This window comes from Eublepharis macularius, chromosome 3 (assembly GCF_028583425.1).
Source record: "Eublepharis macularius isolate TG4126 chromosome 3, MPM_Emac_v1.0, whole genome shotgun sequence".
Lineage (NCBI taxonomy): Eukaryota > Metazoa > Chordata > Lepidosauria > Squamata > Eublepharidae > Eublepharis > Eublepharis macularius.
In genome coordinates, this window is record NC_072792.1 from 46,861,273 (window position 1) to 46,887,948 (window position 26,676).

Consider the following 26,676-nt stretch of genomic DNA (forward strand, 5'->3'; position numbering starts at 1 on the left):
CTCGATGTATGTAGCCAGTTGAAAAGAGACTGAACTAGTTCTTTCTCTGATGTGATGGTTTACTGCAAATTGATATTTTTAAAGGTGGGACAGCTTTAAAAAATATGACTCCCTTACGATCTGCAATTGGACAAAGCACTAATGTCATATTCTGTGTAGTGTGTACAACAGCTCCTATATAATCCTTTATACTATAGGTAAGAAACAAAGAAGGCTCCTGCACATGTAAGAGAACTTTTAATGCTACGGAATAAGATTCCTTTTTCCATTCATATACATTATCCAAATAATTGGTCCTCTGCACCTGTAGACAAATTATTGTATTATATCATGGCTTTATACTTAGCTTTTAAATAAGGCTTAGAGTGCCGATGGTTTTGTTGAAACTGTCACTCTTGTATCTTCACAACTGTAGCTGTTACCTAGTAGATGGTGTTGGCCGTTGTCATACTCCTTGGCTATTCTACCAACAATATTCTTCTTCTCAGTCTTGCTCAGAAAACACTTCTGCTAACTGATAAAAAGCTTTCAAACTTCCAATATGATGTTATATAGCCCATATCTAATGAAGCAGCACTATTTGTGTGTTGTTTAAAATGTTTTATGACAGGATTCTTCTTCTAGGCAAAATATCAGGAACTGACAAATCATACATTTATTATCCTTTACAGGAAGAAAAAAAGCCTCCATGTTTTCAGAAGCTCATAGGGTCTAGATTCTGTTAATATAAATTTTTGGGATTCGTTCTGTTTTCATAGGATAATGTCTTTGTTTTTATTTTAGGACTTGATAATCTGCTTAATGAAAAGAGAATAGCAGATCTCACCCAGCTGTACCAGCTTTTCAGCCGGGTGAAGAGTGGACAACAAATGCTTCTGCATAGCTGGAGTGAATATATCAAGGTATTTAAAAACATGGGCTGTTTTCCTTGCAGAGATAAATGCTTGTCAGCTGTGAATCAAGAACTTATAAAAGTTAGATATTAATTTAAAATCTAAACTACCTCATAAATACAAAGCCCTTTTCCCCCAATAGGCCAGAAAAAACTCTATATAATTGAAAATGAGGAAAGGATGAGTATAATTAGTAAAGTGTTGTGAAGTCTTACAGATTTTTCTCATCTTTCGTTTCTCTATTTTCAAACAGCCATCAAGTCTGTCATCTGTCAAAACAATGTTTGATGTTAATGTGTCATAGCTTGCCTTTGTCCTGTTCTTATATCTCACACCCTTGAAATGATGCTTTCTAACACCATTTTTAAAATTTGCTTACCATTTTCAAGTATACAAAAGGATCCTGGAAAGAGGAGGGGAAAGAACAGTTAATGCCATCAGCTGCATTTGGGGTCTGCATCTTGTATGATTTTTGCTTTTACAGAATCCAGTAAGGGAACTCATGTAACAAAGAAGTCTTCTAATTTAACCAATGATTTATTCATTCTTTTTCCATAGGACAGGTTGGGATTGTTGCCAGTTTCTTGCAGTGACATTAAGGTGAACTCATTCTGAGAGCAAAAAGACATAGGGAATGTAATGTGGCATCCCCGAGTGGGCAGTCCATCTTAAGCCCTAGTGAAAAACGTGGACTATAAATAATGTTAAATAAATAAATACAAATAGCATACGAGGAATATATTGGTAGACAGATACATCATTTAAGATAAGACAGTGAGTTTAAATTTTCAGATAGTTGAACATTAGAAACATTGTAACTAGAAATGCAGTTTGTCTATGTCATCACTTCCAAAACAATATTTGAGACTAAATTTTTGAAAAATAGATAGTAGAGGATAGTTTCTTTTAGGACTAAACTAGACACATGTAACACATGACCGCCAGTGTCACTTGCAGCCAGGCAGCTGTGAGTTACCAGTGGAAACTCCATTCTGAAACACCAGAGGGGCCTGATTTGGATTGGGCCCATGGGGGAAAGAGGGGAGGGGGTTCAGCCTCTTCCCTCTGCACCGTTTTCCTGACTGAAAATGATGAGGGGGGCACTATTTTCCCTTGGTGAGGCTCCATATGCAGCCCACAGCACAGATGCAGCTCATCCAATGGGGCAAATAGTTCTCTTCCAGGCCATTTCAGATCAGGGAAATCTTGGGGAGGGGGGTTCTTCCCTATGCTGCACTCCCAATCAGAATTTGGCCCCTGCCGCACTTAAGAATTGAGTTCCAAGGGGAACTCACAGCCACTGTATGACTGCAAGTTCCCCTGGTAATCATAAGTTACATGTAATATCTAGAAGTTCAGCTTAAGGCTTTAGATCCGAGCAATCCTCTTATGCAACGGATTGTGGACCTTTGTGTAAGGATCTCAGATTTTCCTTGCTTTCCCCACCTCCAGCAGGCATTTCAAACCCTCAAAAATTTGATCCTGGGGCCCTGTGCAGTAACAGTAAGAAGGAAAAAGGAGCAAAGTGCAAATCGAGATTCGTTTATTTATCCTTTTAGATCCTATCTGATAAAGATGGTAGTGGGAGACATTCCTGGCCAAAATCCTCTGATGAAGCTTATTGGAAAACTTGTTGGGATCTAAAAGGATAAATTAACAACTCTCCATTTGCACCTTGCTCCTCTTTTCTCCTTACTGGTCCTTACTGGTGCAGCCTCATTTTATCACGTACAGTGATAGGCATGTGGGTTGATGAACTGCATGTGGAAGGAGGAAGGGGGAATAGAAAAGACAGGAAAGGCTGGCTCAGATTCTTTTGTTGCCTTAAGCAGGTTTTGAGGCAGTATTGAATTGTGAAAAAGGCACAAAAGGCTGAAGCCCTACAGCTGCCACTCCCCCTTTCCTTCCTTCTCTCCAACCTCTGCTTTTCACCTTGTTCCCTTTTGAGCTCTGTCTCACCTCCTCCCTTACCTGTTGGCTGACACTAACTGAGGCATGGAAGCTTTTACAATATTATTTGGGTAGCCACCAGATTCTTATGATACAGTCTCATGAAGTCTCAGTCAACATTCTTTCTTTAAAGTTGCAGACATTCCTTCTATGATTTGGGGGTGGGGGCGGTTTGAGCCCCCTCTGCTTGTATGTATGCATGTATTTTGATTCCTTCCGGGGGAAAAACCATTTTTGTACCTGGCTCCACTGCGCCAGAACTACACACATAATCTAAATCCATTGCAATGGGTTTAAATTTTTTAGTGAGATGTAATGTGTTTTATCATTCTAAGATGTATTTTTATGACTTCAGTTGCATTAATGTAGCAATGAAGAACTGATTTTTACAATTACTGAAATTTTCTAAGGGCTTGTATTAAGGGTGAGAGATCTAGTGATGTCATATTTGATTATCAAAAGTGTTTGTTTTGCAGAACTTTGGAACAACAATAGTGATAAATCCTGAAAAAGACAAGGATATGATACAAGAGCTGCTAGATTTTAAGGACAAAATGGATCATATCATAGACATGTGTTTTCAGAAAAATGAAAAATGCATGAACTTGATGAAGGAATCATTTGAAACATTTATCAACAAGAGACCAAATAAACCGGCAGAACTAATAGGTATAAATCTCTTTCTACAAAATATTATTTTAAAACTCTATAGTAATGGTGTAGAGTTGCTAAGTAAACAAGAGAGCAGAGGTGACATACGTACTCCATGCAAAGATTTGTTTTAGTATGTGTCCGAAGTATGCTGTTCCTTCTTCTATTCCTTCAAGAGGTATTTTCTATAACATGTACACCTCTGCTTGCTTTTCTTCTGACCAACTGTACTATTCAGAAATACCCATGACAAGTTTCCTAAGTATATGTAAATTGCTGAATAATATGATTTTGAAGAACAAAAATTATGCTTATACTCAGTCTTAATGAATCTTAAATTTAGAGGGTGCCTCCTTTTCCTAGAAAGTATTTTCCTGTATCAAGAAAAATGTTTTATTTATTTATTTATTTACATTATTTGTAGTCCACCTTTCTTACTGAGACTCAAGGCAAATTACACTGTGTGAAACAGTACTGTCAATTTCAAAGACATTTGAATAAATAATGTAATAGGGTATATAAATGCAAATTTGCAAAGCTTTAAAACTAGCAGGAATCTAATGAAATAATAATCTAAAATAGAGTAGAAGCAATTCTAAGTCCGATATATTAAACAACATATAAACTATCTAGTAGGATCATACTTACAGCAACAGTCAATACATAGTAGTAAAGTCAATAGTCCCTCTATATCCCTTTACTGATTAATCTTTTTGAGACCACTTCCTTGCAGTACAGCCCTCCTATCTGAGTAAAAAGCCCTCTTGAATAATTCAGTTTTGCATCATGTATAGAAAGCCAGGAGAGTGGGAGCTTTCCTAATCTCTCCAGGTATGCCATTCCTTAAAGTGGTGGCTACTACAGAGAATGTATGTGTGTGGGCAGCTGTTGATTTTACCCATGTGCAAGAGGGCACCTGCAGAAGGCCCTACTTAGATGAGCAAAGCTGCCATGGTGGAACATAGCTAGAGGTAGTATAATTATGGAAGCTCCAAAAAGAGGCGAATGTAGATTGGATTGCTAGTTATTGGACCAGTAGGATGAAAGAGAAGAATATCACAGTAGGTAAGAGGTGTGTGTGTGCATGTGCGAGGCCTCACCCCATTTCTCTCCCCTCCAACTATACGGGGTAAATGCTACCACCCAAGCTCTGCTCTTTCCCTCATTTACCAGTAGCTTGGGGAATCAGTTTTGGGATCTGTGTGTGAGCATAGGGTATGTGCTCTCCTGGCTCCCATTTCACTTTCTTCAAGTCCAAATAGAAGCTTGTAGCCTATGTGTAGAAGAAGTGGCCAGGTATGTAGGTGTTGCTCATTGAGCACAGTCTGCATTCTTAAAAGAGAGAGATCTGTATTCACTACTGTTGGGAATTAGCAAGTGTTCTATGTTCAGTCATGAAAGAGTTAAACTGTTGTTATGTTACTTAGTAAACTTATTTGCATGTAAACACTTAGCTGTCGAGTGAGGTTTCCCACCATAGAAATGGGAGTCTTTATGCTTAATGAAGATGTGGGATTCTCTATTGGACAACCAGTTTAGGGGGGCGGGGCGGGAATACCGAAGTTTTATTGCTCTTTGTTCAGTGTGCGTGAGTCTCTTTCAGTCTCTCTAGCCTGCATGATGTAGCCAGATAGCCATTCTTTATTTTCTACCAATGTAACCTTTTCCTGTTATATAGTAACGTATTCTTATAGAGCTAAACATTGGAGTGTGTGCTCATTGTGTCCATTGTGCAAATCCAGCACTCTGATAATATAACCAATAATGGGTTATGGGCCCAGTAGCCATTATTGAGACAACTCCGTGTTTTAGCTAAAAGGAAAAATCTTCAAACCTTTCTTTTCTGGACCAGCAAGCTGAAAAGGACTTTCCTCTCGTCTTTGTGCCGCACTTCCATTTGAAGTTTGCGGACAGCCTAAAGGAATTGACCCTCATTTGCTCAAGCCAAGAAGAGGTGCATATCAAAGAGGATTTTAAACTTCTCAAATCAAAGCAACAAAGGAATGACGAGTGCAGATGATGCAAATGCCGGAGGCAGCCCGCAAACGCTGGGGATGGGTGAGATTGAAGCATGCAAATCTGATCCTTATAAAATACCAATGCTGAATGAGAAACATTATTCCTTAAGGAGAAAAAGTGTTATTTATGCTTTAACTCCACAGGGCTTAGCAGAGCCAGTTTTGGTGCAGTGGTTAAGAGCGCAGGACTGTAATCTGGAGAGCCAGGTTTGATTCCCCATTCCTCCACTTGAAGCCAGCTGGGTGACCTTTGGCTAGTCACAGTTCTCTGGAGCTCTCTCAGCTCCGCCCACCTCACAGGGTGTTTTGTTGTGGGGATAATAATGACGTACTTTGTAAACTGCTCTGAGTGGGCATTAAGTTGTCCTGAAGGGCAGTATATAAATCAAATTTATTATTGTTATTATGTTATTATATGATTTCCCATGAACAACCCTTTGGGGAAGGGCCAGAAAAAGGAGAATTTCTAAAGAAAAATGCCCATGTGATGTTCATGATAATTTTATCTTTAAATGAATCATACACACACATGATTAATCAATGTGAGACTGTTAAGGAGCTATGGCAGGCAATTGAGAGAAAACAATTCTTGAGAATGAAATTGTATACTTCCAAACTCAGAGAGGAACAAAATATGGACTTGCATTTAAATGGCATTATGCATGTGGTTACTGAGTTAAAAGCCGCAGGAGTGGAGGTGCCTAACTCTGAGATTATTGCTGCAATTTTAAGCAGTTTTCCACCCTCATATGCTAGTCAGATTGCTGTCTTGAAAACAGTTCTAGGAATGACTTTAGAATCTACTTTGAACTTTTTAAGTGATAAATTCAGTAAGAGAGCTGTGGATAAAGCTGCAGAAAGTTTGCATGCCTTTAAGCTGTCTGAAAGAGGAAATGCTGTAGTGTGCTTCCAGTGTAACAAAAGAGGTCACTTGGCCAGGCACTGTAGAGAAAAGCCATTGAAAGAACAAAGGGATCTTCCTAGGAGCACACATAGTCATTCAACAAATGCTCCAGGCAAAAGCCATGAAAGTTATGCTAGGCACAATGACAAAGGCAGATCAAAAGAACGTTTTTGCATGATCACTGATGAAATTAATCACAATATAAAGAATTTATGACATCTAGACTCAGGAACTTCTCAACATGTCTGTGCCAACAAAAATTACTTTAATAACTTGATTAAAGAGGAAAGAAATGATTTATTTCAAGTTGATGGAACTCCCCAGAAAGTGATGGAGCATGGAGACATAAGAATAGAGCTCATTAGTACTAATGGAGGAACTCGAGGAATTGTTTATATGTGCCTAAGGCAGATGAAAACATTATCTCAATTGGAAAGATGCATGACTCTGGTATTGATGTGTTAATTGAAGGGGAAAATGCCAAGTTTGCTTTGAGGATGATGGTACTGAGATTCAAGTTGTGAATCTAAGGATTGCTTTTATGTGGAAACTAAATTTGATCATGTCTCTCAAATAAAGCAAAACAAATGCAGCCACTCCAACTGTTTGCTTAAGTGGCACACGTGTTTTGCACATCGTGATGTAAGCTCAATTCAGAAGTTATTAAGAGACTGAACTGGAATTTCATCAATGTGAGTCTTTGCTTGAAATTTGTGACATTTGTATCAGGGCTAAAGTGAAAGCCCCAAGCTTCAGCAAACTTCAAAGCATTCTTAATAAAAATCCATTGCAGAGAGTCTGTTTAGATTTAATTGGGCCACTTAAGACTACTGTTGGAAGTCACAAATATATCTTAAACTTTCTAGATGCTGCAACTCATTTTGCAATCTAAGGATCAAACCCTTGACAAATTAAAATTATGTGGCAATCTTAAAGAATTAATTTAACAAAGCTCCAGAGATGCTTTTTACAGACAGTGGGTCTGAGTATTATGGCAATGAATTCCAAAGGTTCCTGGAAGAGGAAAGGACTAGGCACAAAAGGACTGTAGTCTACACGCCACAACAGAACAGTTCTGCAGAATGCTTTAACAGAACTCTACAGGAAATGGGACATTGCTTGCTCTTTCAAGCCAGACTCCCTGTCTCCTGCTGGGCAGAAGCTGTAAATACAGCTGCCTGTCTATACAGTAGGATGCCTTGCAAAGCTACAGGAAAAATACCCTTCCAGTCATGGTATGGGTAGATGCCAGGAATTAAACATCTCAGGGTGTTTGGAGCTAAGGCATATGCCCACCTACCCAAAGAGGAAAGCTGGACCCCAGGGCAGAACTGGACATTCTGGTGGGATATGTTGGAAGGGGATACAGGATTCTAAATCCCCAAACGTTTGATGTAAAGGTGTGTAACATGATTCACTTTGAAGAGAGAAATTTACTCCTAGCTAACAAGGAGCCCCGTGGCAGAGTATGGAAAGCTGCAGTACTGCAGCCCAAGCTCTGCTCATGACCTGAGTTCGATCCTGGTGGAAGCTGGGTTCAGGTAGCTGGCTCAAGGTTGACTCAGCCTTCCATCCTTCCGAGGTCAGTAAAATGAGTACCCAGTTTCCTGGGGGTAAAGTGTAGATTAGGGAAGGCAATTCCAAGAAAACGTCGTGATGCGACATCCCACCATGGATCAGTAATGACTTGGTGCTTGCACAGGGGACTACCATTACCTTTAACAAGGTACTTGACTCAACAGTGCCAACCAGCCAAGATGCTAAGGAACTGTACTTCTGTGATCTGTGAGGCCACCTGCTGGACAACCCAATTTCCAGGCACAGGAAGAAGAGGCTTTATCCTCGGGGCGGAACCAGAAATCCTGGAATAAGAAGGGGACACAGGAGTGGGCTGGCCAGAGGATGCAGAGACCACAGTGCGGTTCTCACCAAGGAAAACCAAAGGAGTACCACTACTGAGATATGATTCTTGGGCAAAAGTGCAACCTGTGAGTGAACCATCAAACTGGACTGAAATTTAATGGATGTGATTTGTTTAGTCAATTATGGGCACTATCTGACAAAGCTTTTGGGAGATGACATCCATGCCAGTCATTATCTGATTGTATGTAAGTAATTTTTAGGACAGTTTTCAATGAAATTGTTTTTTATTTGGTTTGGTATGATTGTATATGTCCTCTGTATATTACTATATACTATAGCAGCCTGTTGGGGCCAGTCTTGATTGCCACAGCGTCTTCTGGCCTTCGAGTGATCTACAAAACAAGAAATTTATATAGTTATTGGACTACTTCATATGAAATAGATACTTACCTTAGTTCCAGAAAGCAGTGCTTGTTATCTGCAGCAAGATAATATTGTTACATTATACCTTCTCTAGGAATATACATTGTAGTAGGACTATATTTAATGTTATTTTGTGTATCTTGGCTGTCATTAGCCATGTTATCTATTTATTGCAATATTTATATATAACTTTTTGATACTGTTATTTATTGATTATACTTTAGCACTTTGCAATCCCCTTTGTTCTTGTATTTAGATCGTGGTAGCTTCTCCAGTTTTGCTTGTAGATATCCCTACACACCTGAAAAATGCCCCAGGTTTGTGGAAAAATCTGAAGTGGAGGGGGGGGGTTAAAAAAGCCGTAATGATAAAAGGATTGCCTGTAGCTTTAACCAGATGCCCTTGGTGGCTATTGCTAGGCAACCATAACAGTTTAGCCAGTATTCTAGGCTTTGTTTCTGTCAGTAAAAAGAAGGGAGGGGGTCATGGCCGTTTCCAGGGCTGTTTTACCTATGAGGGAAGATTTAACGGGGCAAGGACCACCAGAAACCATTGGGTGACTTGCTACCACTTGCATGATTCACCTAGGCCTGGCTGCTGTCTACTGTTCAACAGTACCACCACCACCACCCGCCAAAGCCAGTGTATAGTTTCAGATTAGGAGGCAGGAGACCCAGGTTCAAGTCATCACTCTACTGTGGAAGGTCACTGAGTGTTAATTCAGTCACATACTCAGCATAATCTAGTTGTGAAGATAATATGGAGGCAAGGAGAATGATGTAAGCTGCTTTAGACCCCATTGTGGAGTACAGCATTATATAAATGAAGTAAGATCAGCTGTTTAGTGGGCATGGAGAAAAGAACATAGGGAAAGGTGAGCATGTGGAGGCTGCCAAGAGGAGGGAATTAGTGTTAGGAAGGGGATACTGGGAAAAGCAAAGTACCCCCCACAAGTCCTTGCAGGTTCTCCACCATGCAGCTTCTCCATGCAGCTGGGCCAGCTCAGCCAGCATGATGCAACTGGGACATGGGTGGAATGGGGAAAGGTGAGGATTGGGGCAGACAAAAGTGGGTGAGCAGGAGAGAAGAAAGCAGGAAAAGGGAGGAAAGGTTATGGGGAGACGGGGAAGAGAAAGAGGACGTGGTAAGCGAAATGAAAATGAGATGCTCAGTAAGTCCTTGGGAATCCCCCACTTGTACTGTTCTAAAAAGATTAAACCCATTTTTCTTTGTTACAGTATTATCATGTTGCCACAAAAGTTTATAATATTTCCTCCTGCTATTCTCCCTTGCTTTTCATCAGGGCTCATTTCGAGGGGGAACACACTGGAATGGTGTTCTGGCAGTTCCCCCAAGTCAGGTGGCCCCATCCACCTGACTTTTGGGCCGTTTAGGCCTCGATTGGGGTCAAAATGGCCTGGATCGGGTCAGTGCCGGGTGGGGGAACCTTCACCCACCCGGCACCAACTGGATCCCGGACATTTCATCCCCAATCCAAGCCAAAATGGGTCCAGAATGGCCATTTTGGGCCCATTTCGGCCTGGATAGTAGCCGAATTGGCCCAGATTGGAGCCAAAACTGCTCAGATCGGGTCAGTGCCGGCCGCTTTGGCCCCGATCCGAGCCAAAATGAGCCCAAAATGGCAATTTGGGGCCATTTTGGACCCATTTTGGCCTAGATTAGGGCTGAATTGGCCTGGATTGGGACGAAACGGCCCGGATCAGGTTGGTGCTGTGTGAGGAAACCCTCCCCCACCCAGCACCAACCTGGTCCCGGCTGTTTCAGCCCCGATCCATGCTGAAACAGGCCCCAAATGGCCAAAACAGCCTGGATTGGGTCAATGACGGGCAGGGGACGCCTGGCAGCGACCTGGCCCTGATCATTTCGGCCCCAATCCTGGCCAAATAGCCATTTTTGGCCATTTGGGGCCCGTTTTGGCCAGGATCAGGAAACCACCAGGATTGCATTGGTGCCTGGTGGGGACCCCTCCGCTGCCCAGCACTGACCCGATCTGGGCCCTTTTTGGCCCAATCCATTCCAAAACGTGGGCAAAATTGCCATTTTGAGCCGTTTGGGTCCTGTTTTGGCCTGGATTGGGGCCAAAAGGGCCCTGATCGGGCCACTGTCAGGTGGGGGAACACTCCCCTGTCTGGCAGTAGCCAAATCTTGGCCATTTCAGTCCGATCAAGGGGTGTGGCATATGCGAATGAGTTATGCTAATGAGTTCCTGCAGCTCTTTTTCTTCAAAATGACCCCTGCTTTTCATCAATTTGTCACCTCCATTTGCCACTGTTGTATTGTCTCCTGGATCTTCTTTCCCTTCTGCTTCACATTCAAAATTTCTGATTTTTGTTCTAAATGCTGGTGTTTGTATTGCAGTTTTTGCTTGTCTCTGTGGTAATAGTATGCTTCCCATTCCGTTCTTTGGCATATTTGTTTCAGACAATATCTTTGGCATATTTGTTTCAGACAATATCTTTTTACATTTCAAAATATTTATATTAGAGTTCTCATTGTTCTCTTTTATTTGCCTTGAGTGTCAATGTGGAAAGCAGATTATAAATGAAGTAGATAAATAAACATTAAAAAAATTTCTACCACCACCAGTGGTCCATCACAGTTTCTGTCTGTGCCTTAGATTTTTTTCCTATGACTTCATCTCTGATCTGCCTCAGAATTCTTTGCCCTTAATAGCTGTCATTTGTCTCCCCTTGCTTTCCTCAAAAACCTTTTCGCAACCATCTTTTCCCATTGCATTCCCACGCTACCCTAAGTGAATTTTGTTTAGTCAGATACCATTTTGAGTCTTTAAAAAAACTGCATATGGAAGACTCCCAACATGGCAGCTGACTGAGACACTCATTTCTGTGGGCTCTCATGCTTGTTCTGCTTCCTGGGCTTTATAGCCAGGCAGGGTTGGAGAAATCAACCTGAACCTGTCTCTTTATCTGATAAGAGACACCCCAGTGTGTGATGCTGGACTGATCTGGAGATTATTTGGCTCTTTTTAACTAGAGGGCTGAAGACCCCCTGACTCTGGAAAGACGCAGAAGCATCTTTTGCAGAAGCAAAATCGTAAGCAGCTGAAAGCCAGATAAGCCAGCCTGGGACTATTTGTAAATATAAAGATATCTTCCTGACTGGTAGGACCTCTTTCCTTTTTTTAAAAAAACTTTTCTCCCCTTCTCTAAAAGGGAACTGTGAACTGTGAATTATTTTCGCTGTCTTGATAAAGGACACTTGCTTAAAAACTCTCCACTTCTCTATAAAAGAAACTCTGAATTGTGCTGTATCTTTGCTTTCTGGATGACTGATGCCTGTTTAAAAACTCTGTATCTCTTTACAAAGTAAGACACAATTATTTACTTTTAGTCTTTGCGATTCAAAAATAAAAGCACATTTAATTTACTGGGAAGAATGCATATGGAGTTATTTTCATTGCATCCGGGAACTCAGCCAGTTTTGGCCATTACCTCTTTTCTTCCTCTCCCTTTGGTTTTAAATATATGCCCTGTTTCATCTTGATTTCCTTTCTGGAAAAAAATAGATAGGAAAGCTGATTTTAAATTGTTTGGATTATTGGACTAATTTTGGACTATACCAAGAACTTCGGACTATAAGAAAGGACTTAAAGGATCCAATCACAGCTATAATGACAAATTTTAATCGAAATTCATCTATCAGTTTATTTTCCAAATACACATTATTGAATTGTTGAATTAGAATAATTGCTTCATAATTTTCTTTTTTTGAGCTAGTCTGTGGCTTTGAGAGAGGAAAAAAACATGGCTGAACACTGAATTTTTTCTTGTAGTCTAAACTCTGATGTCACAGGCTGATTGAGAATGATATTTTTACTACTCAGACACCACCTACTGGCCTGAAGACTGGTGTCTTAAGAAAATGGTTGCAGCTATGAAAAAAGCCGAAGTTGAACTAACCTCAGATGATGATATAGACATAATATCTCAAAAATAATTTTTCCCTATCAAGTAGAATTGAAATTTTGTTTAAAGAATTATAGCAAGAGTATGAAAATACTTTAACTCAGATGCAGCAAGTGGATTAGGAGATTCATGAACTAGCCCTGGAAGGCAAGGAACCATCAACTCAGCTACAAGAAAGGGGCCAGACCATGCAAGGACTTTTCATTGGATTAAGGGAAGACTGCCGGAAGCTAAGATTTGAATTACTTTCTGGATTTCAAAAAACAAACCAGAAAACTCAAGAAAGCAATCAAGCTATATTCAACAATCCAAGAATCAGCAGAAGGGATCCAGAACTACAAGGAAAAATTGAATTAGTTCAAGTACTACAGGCAAGCCTGTTTAACAAGACCAGATCGGAGAAAGGGAACCTTAGAAATGGAATTCAAAAGCAACAATCTGGTTTTTTGTGGAACATGAGAAATTTTAGATCATATGGACTTAAGGTCTCACCACACAAGACGAAATACGCTCAAATTACATGGGTAATTCGAGTGTATCTTGTAATTCGAGTGTATTTGAGTGTAATTCAAGTGCAATTCAAATGTATTTTGTCTTGTGTGGTTTGACCCTTAAAGAGTACGTATCGAGGGTCAGTATGAGACTGTGTGAATTTTCAATGTGACTTTGACCCAGGAGGCCTGTTCTAATGAGATGATCCAATGATGATCATATGGCTTTCTGGAAGTTGACCAAACTAGTGGAATCATTTTAAGGCACACAAATTAGAAGATGGCATGAAGAAAAGGAACACAAATGGAGATTGAGGGGGAGATTTATTTTGAGGCTTATACATTCTGTTACTTACAATTATTCTTGACTTATATAATTATGTTATGGCATTTTCTTTTTTTCAGTATTATTCTTTTTCTGTGGGTCTTTTTTTGTTTGTATGATTGGATGAATTTTTAAAAATATATGTTAGGCAATTTATTAAATTTGGAACATACAATAAATACTAAAATAAAATAAAACAGTTAAACTAACAAGCTAAGATATTAAACTTTTATCAGGCTGAGCAAAATGCTGAAAACAAAATGTTTTAAGGTTTTTACATATGGTGAACTCTAAAAATATGTAATTTATTAGATATCTTAATCAGAAGCATTATAGTCATGATGGAGGTGAAAATTTATTTTGAAGCTTATATATTCTGTTACTTATAATTACTGTGATTATATTCATTGTCTGTGTCTTAATATTCTTCTTATTATGTTCTTTTGGCATGATTGGATGAACTTTTTATATATATAATAGTTCAATCTATTAAATTTAGAATCCACAATTAATATTAAACTAGATTAACAGCTAAACTAAATAGTTAAACTAATACATTAATACGCCATACACACACACATACACACGCGTATATATGTATATATATATATAATTTCCTATGCAGCTCAAATCTACTACTATTTACTTTATATACTTTTTCCATTGTAGCTTAATGTATTTTGTATAAGGTTCTATGCATTTTCTATTGTTAATACTATTTCTATTTTTAAATAAAATGTATTAGAAAAATAAAAAACTACATATGTTGCAATCCTGCATACGTTAGGTTGGATCCAACAGAGTTCTCTGTTCTGCATAAATCCCGTTAAACCTAATGGATTTTAAACAGCCTATTCTTGTGCAGAATTTCAGGCTGAATAAAGGGCCATTGCTTCAGTTAAAGCTTTTACAGCTGCAGTCTCATGCACACTTACCTGAAGGTAAATCAAATTGTATAAAGTGGGTCACTTCTGATTAAACATGCTTAGGATTTTGCTGTTCATATTTTAACTGTGCTAGGTTGTTACTGCTTTCAGTATGTTCTTCCTTTTCCTCCATTTCTTTTCTTTTCCAGATTTATTGGAGTATTTTAAGTCTTTGGCACTGAACAGTTTCCTTTTATTGTCTGTATGTGCTTTATAAATAATTAATATATGATAACCATATGATTATTTCAGTATTATTTTTAAGCCTTTTATTTTTAACTTTTTAAAGCAAAACATGTAGATTTAAAGCTAAGAGCTGGCAATAAAGAAGCAACAGATGAAGAACTGGAAAGAATCCTGGACAAAATTATGATAATATTCAGATTTATCCATGGTATGAAAATTTCTTTTTAAGCATTCTAGAAAGTAAACCATAATTTTCAGCACTACTGACTTTTTAACCAATATATTGCAAGCAGACCTGATACATATGTGCCTGCTGCAAGCCTGAGTAGCCCAGTTTGGCCTGAGCTTGTCAGAGTTTCAGAGCTAAGCAGTGTCAGCCACAGTTAGTACTTGGATGGAAGACCACCAGGAAGTCTGGAGTTGCTATGCGAAGGAAAATAATGGCAAACCACTAATGCTTATCTCTTTCCTTGAACACCCCATGGTTGGGGTCACCATGAGTCAGTTGTGATTTGACAGCACGTTCTTCTTGTTCAAGCAGAGCTTGTAGGAAAGGACTGAGAGAGAGCCCAATTCTGACTTAACAACATTTTTGTGGTTTGGGTTTTTGCCACATCTACATTGTTATACTGAAAAGTTTACTCAGTACAGGAAGCCTAACAAATCACATAAATTTCTCCTGACATGCAGTGAGGAGCAGGCAAGTGTCTTCCCTCCAAGACCTAATCACTTAGACAGGAATAAAAGGAGGACCTTGCATTTATATAAGAAGTGCCCCACAGTGATTTGTTGCTCCTACTAGTCAGAAAGTGGTTCCTCACTGTTGCTGAGTTTAACATTTCCCCCTTTGACCAGCAGCTAACCTTGTGACAGTGCATGATACTCACATCTTGCATTTCTGTCCCTCTGGTTCCTGATAGAACTGCTCCATCTGTCTGGGGATTGTGGAACACAGACTGTTTCCTACCAGTTTTTGAAGAAGAAAAAAACCTGCCCAAATGCACAAAGAGTGGAACATGCCTTCTCTTAAGGGAAAGGCTTATATCCAGAGAATAGAGACCCACAGGTGTGCTTGCACAAAACCCCTGCCCCCCTCCAACTTCTTCATGCTGCAGCCCTCTTTTTTTTGCAGAAAACAAGTTTCTGAAGTTTGGAGGACCCTCCAAAGTGACATGCAAAGCAACTTTGGGAGTTTCAGATAGGATAGAGAATCAGCTGAAATCTGAGAGCCCCCTTCATTCATGCTACGTCCTAGATATAAGAAATCAAGGAATCTAAACTGCTGGCATCCAACTACTAATCTAGTTTGCAAACATCTAATATCTGAAGCGATTTGCTAATTCCAAAAAAATTAAACAATAAAAGTGTAGATGGCTTTCTTCAAAGCTCCTGTTTATTATGACTTTTTGTAATTGTCAACTACATTTTTTTAAAATTCAAAATGACACTGAAATTTCCCTCACTGTGTTCCCTTCTCCCTATTACTCATACAGGTAAAGATGTTTTTGAAGCATTTTATAAAAAAGATTTGGCCAAAAGACTTCTGGTTGGGAAAAGTGCATCAGTAGATGCTGAGAAATCAATGCTGTCTAAGCTTAAGCATGGTATGTAATAACAATTCGTTCTTTGTGCTGTATATTTGAACATACATATATAGAAAAAGTTGAACTGAGATTTTCAACTGGCCTTTCTAGGATCCTAAATGAATGTCCATATTTTAAATAAATCTGTTGAAAATACTGTCTGTTAATTATGTGCTGAAATGGCAGCTGGAGTTCTTATAAACAGAGTATATGTGTTTTTATTTATATAATAGAATGTGGTGCTGCTTTCACCAGTAAATTGGAAGGGATGTTCAAGGATATGGAACTTTCAAAGGATGTTATGGTTCAGTTTAAACAGGTACATCTAACTTCGCTTTGGTTTTAGACCCAACTCCTGTATCTAACTCCTAATCTACCATTTGTGTATTTTCTCAAAACCTGTAGGACTTAACATAAAAATAGCCAGTGACCAGCCAGATGTTTCTGGGAAGTTTATAAGTAAGGCACAAAGTTCTCTCCCATTGCTCCCATTCATGCTACCTCAGAAAAGGGAGATCTTTATTTATTTACTTACCTATTTACAGTCTGCCTTTCTTGCTAAATCTCAAGTCAGATTAAGCAGTATAAATCAATACATTCAGTGGCCAGGACATTCAATTAACAGTACAATAGGCAAACAAGCATAATTCCAAATACAGAGATGAAACACTGCTGAAACTAAATATAAGTAATTTGAAATGACATATAAAACAATGTGGAAATTACCCTGTAGGAGCATATCATGGCTGGTAGCCACTGACATTAAATTGATCTTCCAGGAACTGGTCTACTTTTAATGATCTGTAAGACCATCTCCTAGGAGCAGCATTTTCTGGGGGTGTTTTGGGCTGCTGCACAAGGAAATCAGTGAATTGCCCTCTCTGCAGCATGCATAGAAATTTTAGCCAGGATTCAAGCCATGAAAAGTAAAATCTAGAATATCGATCAACCCACCCTTGTAATGATTTCCAAATAGAGTACATTTTTAAAAACTACGCTAGCTTGAAAAATGGCATGTGTAATTTTAATCGTAGATAACAACATTGGTATTTTTTACTGAGTTGCTGGTTATTAAATTTAGCTTTCTTACAGATATTTAATAACTGAAATTGTTCAATGACAAAATAGAAAAAAGAAATTTGTAGTAATCTTTAATTGTAACTTTACATACTAGTGTGATTTCAAATCCTTTGTTTTTTTTTATACAGTACATGCTGAATCAAAGTAACTCAGGCAATATAGATTTAACAGTAAATATACTTACTATGGGCTATTGGCCAACTTACACACCTATGGATGTGATTTTACCTCCAGAGGTGAGTCTTCAAGAATATCTGAAGTATTAGGAACCCCTAACGTATTGTTGTTTGTCATTGTAATGATCTGAAGTTTTAAGTGCGTGTTTCTTTAAATGCTTGGTAAGTTGCAGAAGAACAAGGGGGTGAAAGAGGGGAATGAGTGAGTGAGATGATTGGTTGGTGACTGAGAGTATATAGGAAGAGCTAAGAAGTGTGTGGGGAGAGAGTCCACGGTTAACAGTCAGAGAGAGTCAGAAGTCTACAGAGCCTGGAAAAGCAGCCTTCCAATTAGAATCCCTCGTGCTGTGAAAAGCATTCAGATTATAAGAGGAAAGTAGAATACTTACAGCGGATATATTAGAGACTAGATGGAGTCAAAGTCTATTATTGTTAGAGTATTATGAGAGGAAGAAGCTGACAGAAACCTGAGTTTAAAAGGAAAGATTAACTGAGCAAAATAAAATAACATTGAACAAAGTACATTCTGAAGAGAAAGGAGGATTTGAGAGAGAGGGGTGATTGTGAAAGGAAAGACTGACACCTCAGTCAGCAGTTATTAACATAGACTGTTTTATTTATTGAAGAAAAATGGGTAAATATCCTGAAACCAATACGCTTCTTGTACAAATAAAGTTTTATTTTGCTTATGGTTAAACCTAGAGTCATATGCTATTCCCATACAACAGTCTCATCCTCAGGGCCACATAGTCCAAAGAAGGAGCCTTAGAGCTTGGGCACAATACTATGGGAAAGGTTTATTAATCAGATTGGAATTAGATTCCTGGTGGCAGCATTACATTCCCAGAGGGTGAGAGAAATAACAATAAGGTTAAAGGCAAACCATATCTAACCACACGATTAAAAGACAGTAGTTGTGACAGTCATGGTTTGTGCTATCCCATGTATAGTAACTTTCCAATACACAGACCTTGCAAATATGCAGAATCTTCCAGAAGCTTTCAGTTCTCTTTCATCCCTTTAGATCAGAGTTTAAGATTTGCACGTATATACCAAGGATGGCTTCTCATGATTTGTGCATTCATTTAAAAATTGTATATTCCTCCATGGGATGTTTTTTTTTCCTTTTCAATGTACTTAAACCACACCTACTTATATGAGAGCTGGTATGGTGTAGTGTTTAGAGTGTTGGACTAGGACCTGGGGCAAGTGGGTTTGAATTGCTGCTCTGCCTTGGAAGTCTGTTAGATGACCTTGGGCCTGTCACAATCTCTCAGCCTAGCCTACCATCACAAGATTGTTGTGAGGATTAAGTTGGGGGGGACAATGTGAAAAGCCATTTTGGGTCCCTGATCTGGGAGAAAAACTGGATATAAATAAAAAATAAATAAAATAATAAGCATCTTTAGCTTTTAGATTCTATTTAGACCTGGTTTAAATAGTGTTTGGGCCTAATACAAGCTCCTGGATTAGCTGTACACTTAAATGTAGTATATCTGTTGCTTTTCCCAAATAAGACAAAGGCTTTGGAATGCCTATTGTTTTCCCATATGCACTCACATTAATGGGATATTCATGCAGAGGAAAATACTGAATTCTGTGTGCAAGCTGAAATTTTGCAGTTGGAGCCAGTCATAAACATCTGAATTCTGTTTCTTGGTTTTAAATGCAGTCTGCTTGCTTGCTATGCTTTTAGACAAATGGGCAAGTGAATACTTGTATAATGCTAGTTGTGCATATCTATTGCACCATTTTTGTGTAAATTTTAGTGCAAAAGGGCTAGCCTTGGAATGATATGAGTGTGTCTGTGTGAATGTAATGTATTCATTTCTCCTTGTTTGTATTATTATAGATGGTTAAACTTCAAGAAGTATTTAAGATCTTTTATCTTGGAAAGCACAGTGGTCGAAAACTTCAGTGGCAAACTAGTTTAGGACATGCTGTCCTGAAAGCGGAGTTTAAAGAGGTTTGTGTGTGTGTTTGCATACATAATGTTTCCTGCCTTTAGGGTATGATTCTTTATAAGATGCAGGTTGGTTGGTTATCAGAAAGTCTTTTTTGTTTTTAGCCAGAGATTGTTGCAAGTTACCAACTGGAATAATACAAGAAACAATACAATATAAAGTTTAAGAGTATACATTCTAAGGCACAAAAAGCCACATCAGGTTAGTGTATTACCATGGTCAAAGGATTTTTGCTCGGATTTTCTTGGTACATATAAAGAAACTGGACCAGATGGTTGTTAGTTTATTTTTACACAACACAACTTGAATTTAAACAAGGCAAGAAATGTGTGACATAGTTCTGAACAGAAGGAACAGTACATCATTTAATGTGGAAGATTCTCTAATTTAGGAGTTCTGCAGATACATTGTTACTGAGCCAAGAGGATCTGAAGATATTGACCAGCTCTCATGGCAGTTAATATGATCTGGAAACAAATAGCTGGGAAAGCTAATCTAAGTTTGAACAGTGTAGTATTAGTGATCCAAATGGTGGTCTTTTGCATTAGGAGAAGATAATCTCCGATTTTATTGAGGAAAAATATGATGTATTTATGGCCAGTCAGATGAATGACATTGTACTCCCATCAGTCATAGCACTTATCCCTCGCTAGGCCAGTGGACAAATAAGGAACACAACCTTAATTTTGAATGACCAGGTCTGTTGTACACATCTATTCCAGTGTCTTCCCTGTTCCTGAGAATGAAAGTTGCTGAATTTTGGCTTATCTAGTTAGTCTTATAGGTACAGTTAGTTGAACACATGTAGCTGTCTTATACTGAATCAGACCATTAGTCTGTCTAGGTCAGTATTGTCTACTGTGACTGGCAGTGGCTCTCCAGAGTCTAAGGCAGAAGTCTTCCACTTCACCTGCTACCTAGTCCTTTTAACTGGAGATGCTGGGGATTGAACCTGGGATTTTCTGCATGCCAAGAAGATTATTCTGAGACTCTTCAAACAGAAGACACAAGATTTTGACACTCTTTAAACAAAAGTTGATCAATTCAGGTTATAGTTTCATTTATCTTTGCATATGTGTAGAACTGCCACATAATCCATATGCCCTAGCCTGAGAAACTTTAGTTCAGGCCCGTAAATTTCCACAGGCCCAATCTTGGCCCGACACCCTGGGAATGGAATGAGTAGGCTTCTTAATTAACTGCACCTGCAGCCCGTTGTCCAAGGCAAGATGTCCTTGGGTGGAAAGGAGTATCAGCTCTGGTTGCCCTCCCCACTTTCTCATGTCTGGCAACACTGATATCAAAGTGGACCCTGCTTGGCTGACGGCCCTAGAAAAGATGGCTCCTCACAGTAATTCAGTTAGCTCTCTGGATCACGCTCTTAGCATTCAATCTGATTCCATCAGCCTGTGAGAGACTTTGTTCCATGTCAGTTCTTACAATGACCAGAGCTGTCAGGCATGGTTTTGGACTTTCTTTCTATTTATGAGTATGAGCAACCTGGCAACTACTTCAGAGAAGTAGTGAGTGAGTTAGCAAGCAAGTTTTATGTCTAGTCAGATAGTTTTAGTAAAGCTTCGGCAAGCTGTTCTAATTTTCATTGCCTTTTGCTTTGTGCCTTATAGAGTGGTTCCTGCCCTGCAAACACTCTACTGATTCTAATAAACAACTTATATGTAAGCCTGTGTCTAGAGTTACTGGCCATGTGTGTGCAAATGCTCCCAGAACGAACCTGGAGACTGGGAAGTCTCAACAAGTGAAGGTTTTGACCCTTCAGAGAGTTGCTAGGGTCTCGAGTGGCTGTGCACCAGCGCTTGGGAACAGTGGCCGAGGGTTAGACCTTTAGACAGCATACTCTGTGTAGTCTCAAATGGAAGCCAGTCTTTGGTTCCATCTCTGCTACTTCATGCTGGTGTCAAAAAAGCCAGTCTCATCACCCATTAGTCTTACTAAACATGATCACTCTGAAGGGACCCTGTTTATAGGTAAGCTAGCTCCACATGGGCAGCGCAGTCCTGGCGTAACTGCGCTGCCGCTATTCTGCTCCCTAAGGACTTTGGTGGAAGAGCTGCATCAGCGGCCAAGCCCAGCAAAGGGCAGAGAGGCTGCTGGGGAGAGCGCCCTCCCTGCTATTCCCTTGACAACCCTGCCAGCATTCCCCAATGGCTGCACTGCTATGGGGGTTGCCCGCTGACTCACAACTGCATGGGTAGCTTTACTGTCTGCAGGCTCCCCACTTGCACGCTTCTCTGGTGCAGCTCACTTTTGCTGTGCACACGCACACCGTCAGTGCATACACTGTTTTATTTTGAGACCCTATCCAGCTGTGGGCAGTGTCTGGGTGGAGCTGGTTTTGGGGGCTGACCGCTGACTCCCAACTGCACGAGTAGCTTTACTGTGTGCAGGTGGGCAGGCACAGGGGGTGGAGGAGAGCCTGCTGAAAACTCCCTGAAAGTTTGGGCTCTCCGAGCGTGAAGGGGGCTCAGACGAACCTTGAACTGGTTCAGGAACTAGTTGTGGTTCGGAAGTTCGTGGTTCGTGTTCTGTGAAAATGAACGGACCACGAACCAAGCGGTTCGTTTTTTTTCTGTTCCATGCCCATCTCTATTCCTAAACCATTCTTTTACAATATAGCCCTATTACTTTTGTATATATGTCCTCCTGAATAATTCAGTTTTGCAGAATGCCAGGATAGTGAGAGAATTCCTGACCTCATCAGCCAAGGCATTCCATAGGTAGGGGCCACAACAGAGATTGCATATCTACCACTTAAGGTGGCCCATCTGACATTGACGAGAGTTCGGGCCTTTTCCATTGTGGCCCCTGCTCTGTAGACTGGGCTCTCTGAGGAGGTGAGGGGAGCCTCCTCCATCAACATCTTTAGGAGGCAGGCGTGTTTGCTTTCTGCAGCTTTTGAGGGGTTGAGAATGGCAGGCATCTTTTAAAGAGGGACAGAGAGACTTAGGCTTTGCTGTTTTATTTTGGTTTTAACTGAAAATGTTTTTTAACTATTATTGTAGGGCACCTTGAACATGAGTTTGACCCACAACAAGATCTTTGCTACTAATAACATACATTATTTTCAGGTTTAAATATATTTAAAGAATCTGTATCATTGCATTTATTAAGGAATAAAATCAATGTGTCTTGTTAAACTTGCATTCTATCTAGATGCGGGTACCTTGTACATGTTAAATGACTTTTTGATGTACAGGAGAAAACAAGGTTATCAAAAGTCTAATGAGTCTGTTATTTCACAAAGTTATGTACCATGGTTTGATCAAATAATGCTCAAGGTACTTAGAGACAACAAATTAAATACCATATGAAACAAAACAATCCCATGCCCACTACTCATTTTGTTTATGATTTTCTTTAGGGGAAGAAGGAATTCCAGGTATCACTCTTCCAAACATTAGTGCTTTTAATGTTCAATGAAGGAGATGAATTTGGTTTTGAAGAAGTTAAAATGGTCACTGCTATAGGTATGTAGTGATTCTTGAGCACAACTCTTGATGAGATGTAATTAAAGTATAATGGGATAATATCTTGAAATCAGCTGCAAAATTTTGTTAACATATATAAATGCCAATGTTATAAAAATTGCCACTAATAATGCTCCAGGACAGGTAAAATGTACAGCTGCAGATGGTGACTCCACCTGTGGCTTTATGTGATGCCCTCAGATTTTAATTACCAATAGATACTGCATGTGGAGGAGGCATTAGTGGCACACCTCCTAAATTCACTGAAGGTGATGCATCACTTGAATATGTCTAGTCTGTCATTCCAAGCCAAGAGTAGATGTGTGTTTGTCCTCATCTTCTGATCTTAAAAGTCAGAAATGTATCTCAGTAGCAGCAGGGAGAGATAAAAAGAGCAATATGGAGCTTTGTACCTCATCCAAGGTATTGTTTGCTTTTTTAAGCAAGTGGCAAACTGTGTGACTTAACTGTATTCAGGTTGCCTCCTCCCTCATCTCAACAGCGTATGGTTAAGGAGCAAGGATAACACCTTCTCAACTTGCTTCCTATTCAGCCTACATTTTTATATTACCAGCATGGGGAGGTGTCAGACTAGGATCTGGGACCCAGGTTCACATTATCAGGCTGCCATGGAAGCTCACTTTCTCAATCTAATGTGCCTCACAGGATCGTTGTTTTAAGGATAAATGAAGACATTGAGGAGGGGAAGATGATGTAGTAAGCGTGGAGCCTCATTGGGGAGAAACATAGGATATAAATACCTAAATAGATAAAATTGTATCACTGTTGTATGTCTGTTTATTATTACCATATGAACCAATTTTCTACTGTGTTTTTGCATCTTAAACATATATTACAGAGGACAGTGAACTAAGAAGAACCTTACAGTCTCTGGCTTGTGGTAAAGCAAGAGTACTGAATAAAAGTCCAAGAGGCAAGGAAATAGAAGATGGAGACAAATTTACCTTCAATGGGGATTTCAAGCACAAATTGTTCAGAATAAAAATCAATCAAATCCAGATGAAAGAAACCGTACGTATTAAGCAGTTGCACTCTTTGACACATTCTGCTGCTTTGATGCTTGGTTTTCCAACTTGCTCAGAGCATACTGAGCAAACTGTATTTTTTGCCTCTATAAGCATTTCTTCACTGAATATTTTCCTATCCTATTAATTGCTCTTATCAAATATTTAATGAGATTAATGTAAATACTTGTAGTAATCTGTAAGAATTAGTATTTTTCAGATACTGGAAGGTGCAGAAGTTATGAAAAAATTCTGCATTAAGTTTGTTTGTTGTTTATGCCTACAGACTGTGTGTTTAATATAATTCTAAAAGGTATTAGTTTCTTTACGTTTTTTATGTTGATCCTGATGCATTTTATCACAAATGCATCGTGTTGGACAAACATTTAAGTAACGTGATGTCATGGCACAAATTACTTGCTGAAAACCTGGAATGTAGAATTGAAAACTGGTCCTGGCAATAAGGGTGAACACAGCAGAGTTGAAATCTCACTTCTGTTGTGCCTTGAATTATTCTTAAAATATAATTTGAGTATGCCTTTGCACACGAAGATCAGACGTACATTACTACTGGATCTCTATAGAATCCCAAGCTTAACGTTAGGATAATTCAATCATTTTATAAATTTATTTATGTAATCTTGCATAGTGACTTTTCTATGTGATTTTTTTGCTTGGAGAAACTGCTTTTATGTGTGCAGTCCTTTGTAGTAGAATTCTGCATAGCCATGAATTTAAGAATTAGCTGAAAGTAGCACACCTAGCAGCCTGAATATGCCTGATTAGCCCAGTCTCTTCAGATCATGGAAGCTAAGTAGAGTCGGCCACGGTTAGTACCAACCAAACTGTTTTTAAAAAACAAAAGAACACTAGTTTTCCAATAATGGATACCTGTGCTGTTGCTGTTCCTGGACTTTACTGGAAGCTATGCAAAGGGAGGTAATTGTAAGCCACCTTGAGTTCCTGCAAGGTAGAAAGGCAGCTAATAAATGTGCTAAATAAATGAAAACATCTATGCCTGTATCTTGCCTTGAAAACTCCATGGTCCTGGGATCATCATGAATCTGTTGTGATTTGACAGCACACAGTTATTAACCCACCTAAGGTAATTGTAAATCATATCAGGAGTGCAGTCATAATATGTTCTTCACGTTTCTTTTGTACAATGTAAAATTATGTAAATTAAGCCATATCTGTTTTGTTTCACTGTTCTATTTATTAAGCTTGGGACGAGGCTAAGGAAACTGTTTATGCACTTTTAACTGTAAATTTTGCTCCAAGGACAAATAATTGTTTACTTAACCTGTTTCACCCCACCAGGGCTTTTTTTATGGGAAAAGAGGTGGTGGAACTCAGTGGTATACTGTGGTTTGCCAGCAGCTGTTGTGTGCTTGCGCTCCTGGGACCATGTAATGATGTCACTTCTGGGAAGTGATGTCTTTGCGCAGGGTGCGGCTGCCTCCCCCAGCAGTGCTCCTGTGATTCAAAACCACTCACCCCCCCCCCTTACTTGGCAGCCCTCTGGTGCAGCTGCCCGTGCCACCTCCACCAGCTCCCAAAATCCCACCCGCTCCAGGCTACCCCTCCCCCATCTCCAGGAATTTCCCAACCTGGAGCTGGCAAACTTCTCTATGGCATTGTACCTTGCTGAAGTCCCTCTCCTCCCCAAACTCGACCCTCACACGTGGGGTGCACGAGTAGGAAGGCAGGCAGGCAGGCAGGCAGGCCGTGGCCACAGCAATGCCTCCAGGCGAGACTCACGGGGAGCGCAGGGAACAAGGAAGGGATGGGCGGATTCACCGTCTGGCTGGCTGGGGACGGCCTCCACAATGTCAGTTGCACTCTGGCCCAAGCAAGCCCACAAGCTCGGGGTGCCTGGGCACAGGGCTGGAGCGGAGGAGTGCCGGGAAGGGGAAGTGCCAGCGCCTAGTCTCTGCACCCGGGAAGGAAATCTTCTGCACTGGTTGGCCATGCCTGTTGCTTTGCTGCCCAGTGTGCCCTTGTGGGCAGGGAGGCTCCTTTCTTCCTCTGGCCGGGGGTGGGGGAAGCACTCAAGGAAGCTGTGGTAGAGGCAGCCCCTCCCCAGCAAGCTGAGGCACGAGGCCAGCTCCTGTTTCACTGCCGCTGAAGCTCAGCATGCTGCGAAAGAGCCAGGTGCCTTGGGCTGCGCGAGGAGGACCGGGATCAGGGGGGCAGGGCACCAGACATGTGATTACTTTTTAGAGGTCCCGGAACACCATTCCACTGTGTTCCGGCAAAAAAAAGCCCTGCACCCCACTGACCTGTTCCTCTAAACAAATACCGTCCACTTCTGAAAAACTATGTTACTTGAAAAGATAAGCTGCAAAAAAAAGAATTAATTAGAGCATTTCTTCTGGCTGTCTTTGCTTAACTAACCAACCAAAGGCAAATGTATGACACTGTGAATGAGAAAGTCTTGATGAAAGTCTTGCTGTTTAGGTTGAGGAACAAGTCAGCACAACTGAAAGGGTATTTCAAGACAGACAATATCAGATTGATGCTGCTATAGTACGAATAATGAAGATGAGGAAGACCCTTGGTCACAATCTACTTGTTTCAGAGTTGTATAATCAGCTAAAATTTCCAGTGAAGGTGAGTGAAATTTTAAGCTTCCCACCCAAATCAAACCATATTTTCCATGAAGAATTTGCCGCCGCTCTCTAGACCCCTGTCCCCTACGAAAGGAAAGGAAGTGAACATCTGTTCTTCTCTTTATCCTGGCCTCCATCTCATTCCCCTGCAGTCTCCCTTTTGCCAAATTTTCT

General features: G+C 40.0%; 1 protein-coding gene across 1 annotated transcript in view; it reads left to right on the plus strand.

The window, feature by feature from the left end:
• The window catches only part of CUL4A (cullin 4A), a 49,238-nt gene that overhangs the window by 20,543 nt on the left and 2,019 nt on the right, over nt 1-26,676 (plus strand). The window contains exons 10-19 of the mRNA XM_054973625.1: nt 784-902; nt 3,320-3,512; nt 14,681-14,785; nt 16,071-16,181; nt 16,394-16,479; nt 17,369-17,476; nt 19,269-19,382; nt 22,760-22,865; nt 23,725-23,897; nt 26,351-26,503. Coding sequence (XP_054829600.1) covers nt 784-902; nt 3,320-3,512; nt 14,681-14,785; nt 16,071-16,181; nt 16,394-16,479; nt 17,369-17,476; nt 19,269-19,382; nt 22,760-22,865; nt 23,725-23,897; nt 26,351-26,503 — 1,268 coding nt within the window. The remainder of the gene's footprint in view (nt 1-783; nt 903-3,319; nt 3,513-14,680; nt 14,786-16,070; nt 16,182-16,393; nt 16,480-17,368; nt 17,477-19,268; nt 19,383-22,759; nt 22,866-23,724; nt 23,898-26,350; nt 26,504-26,676) is intronic.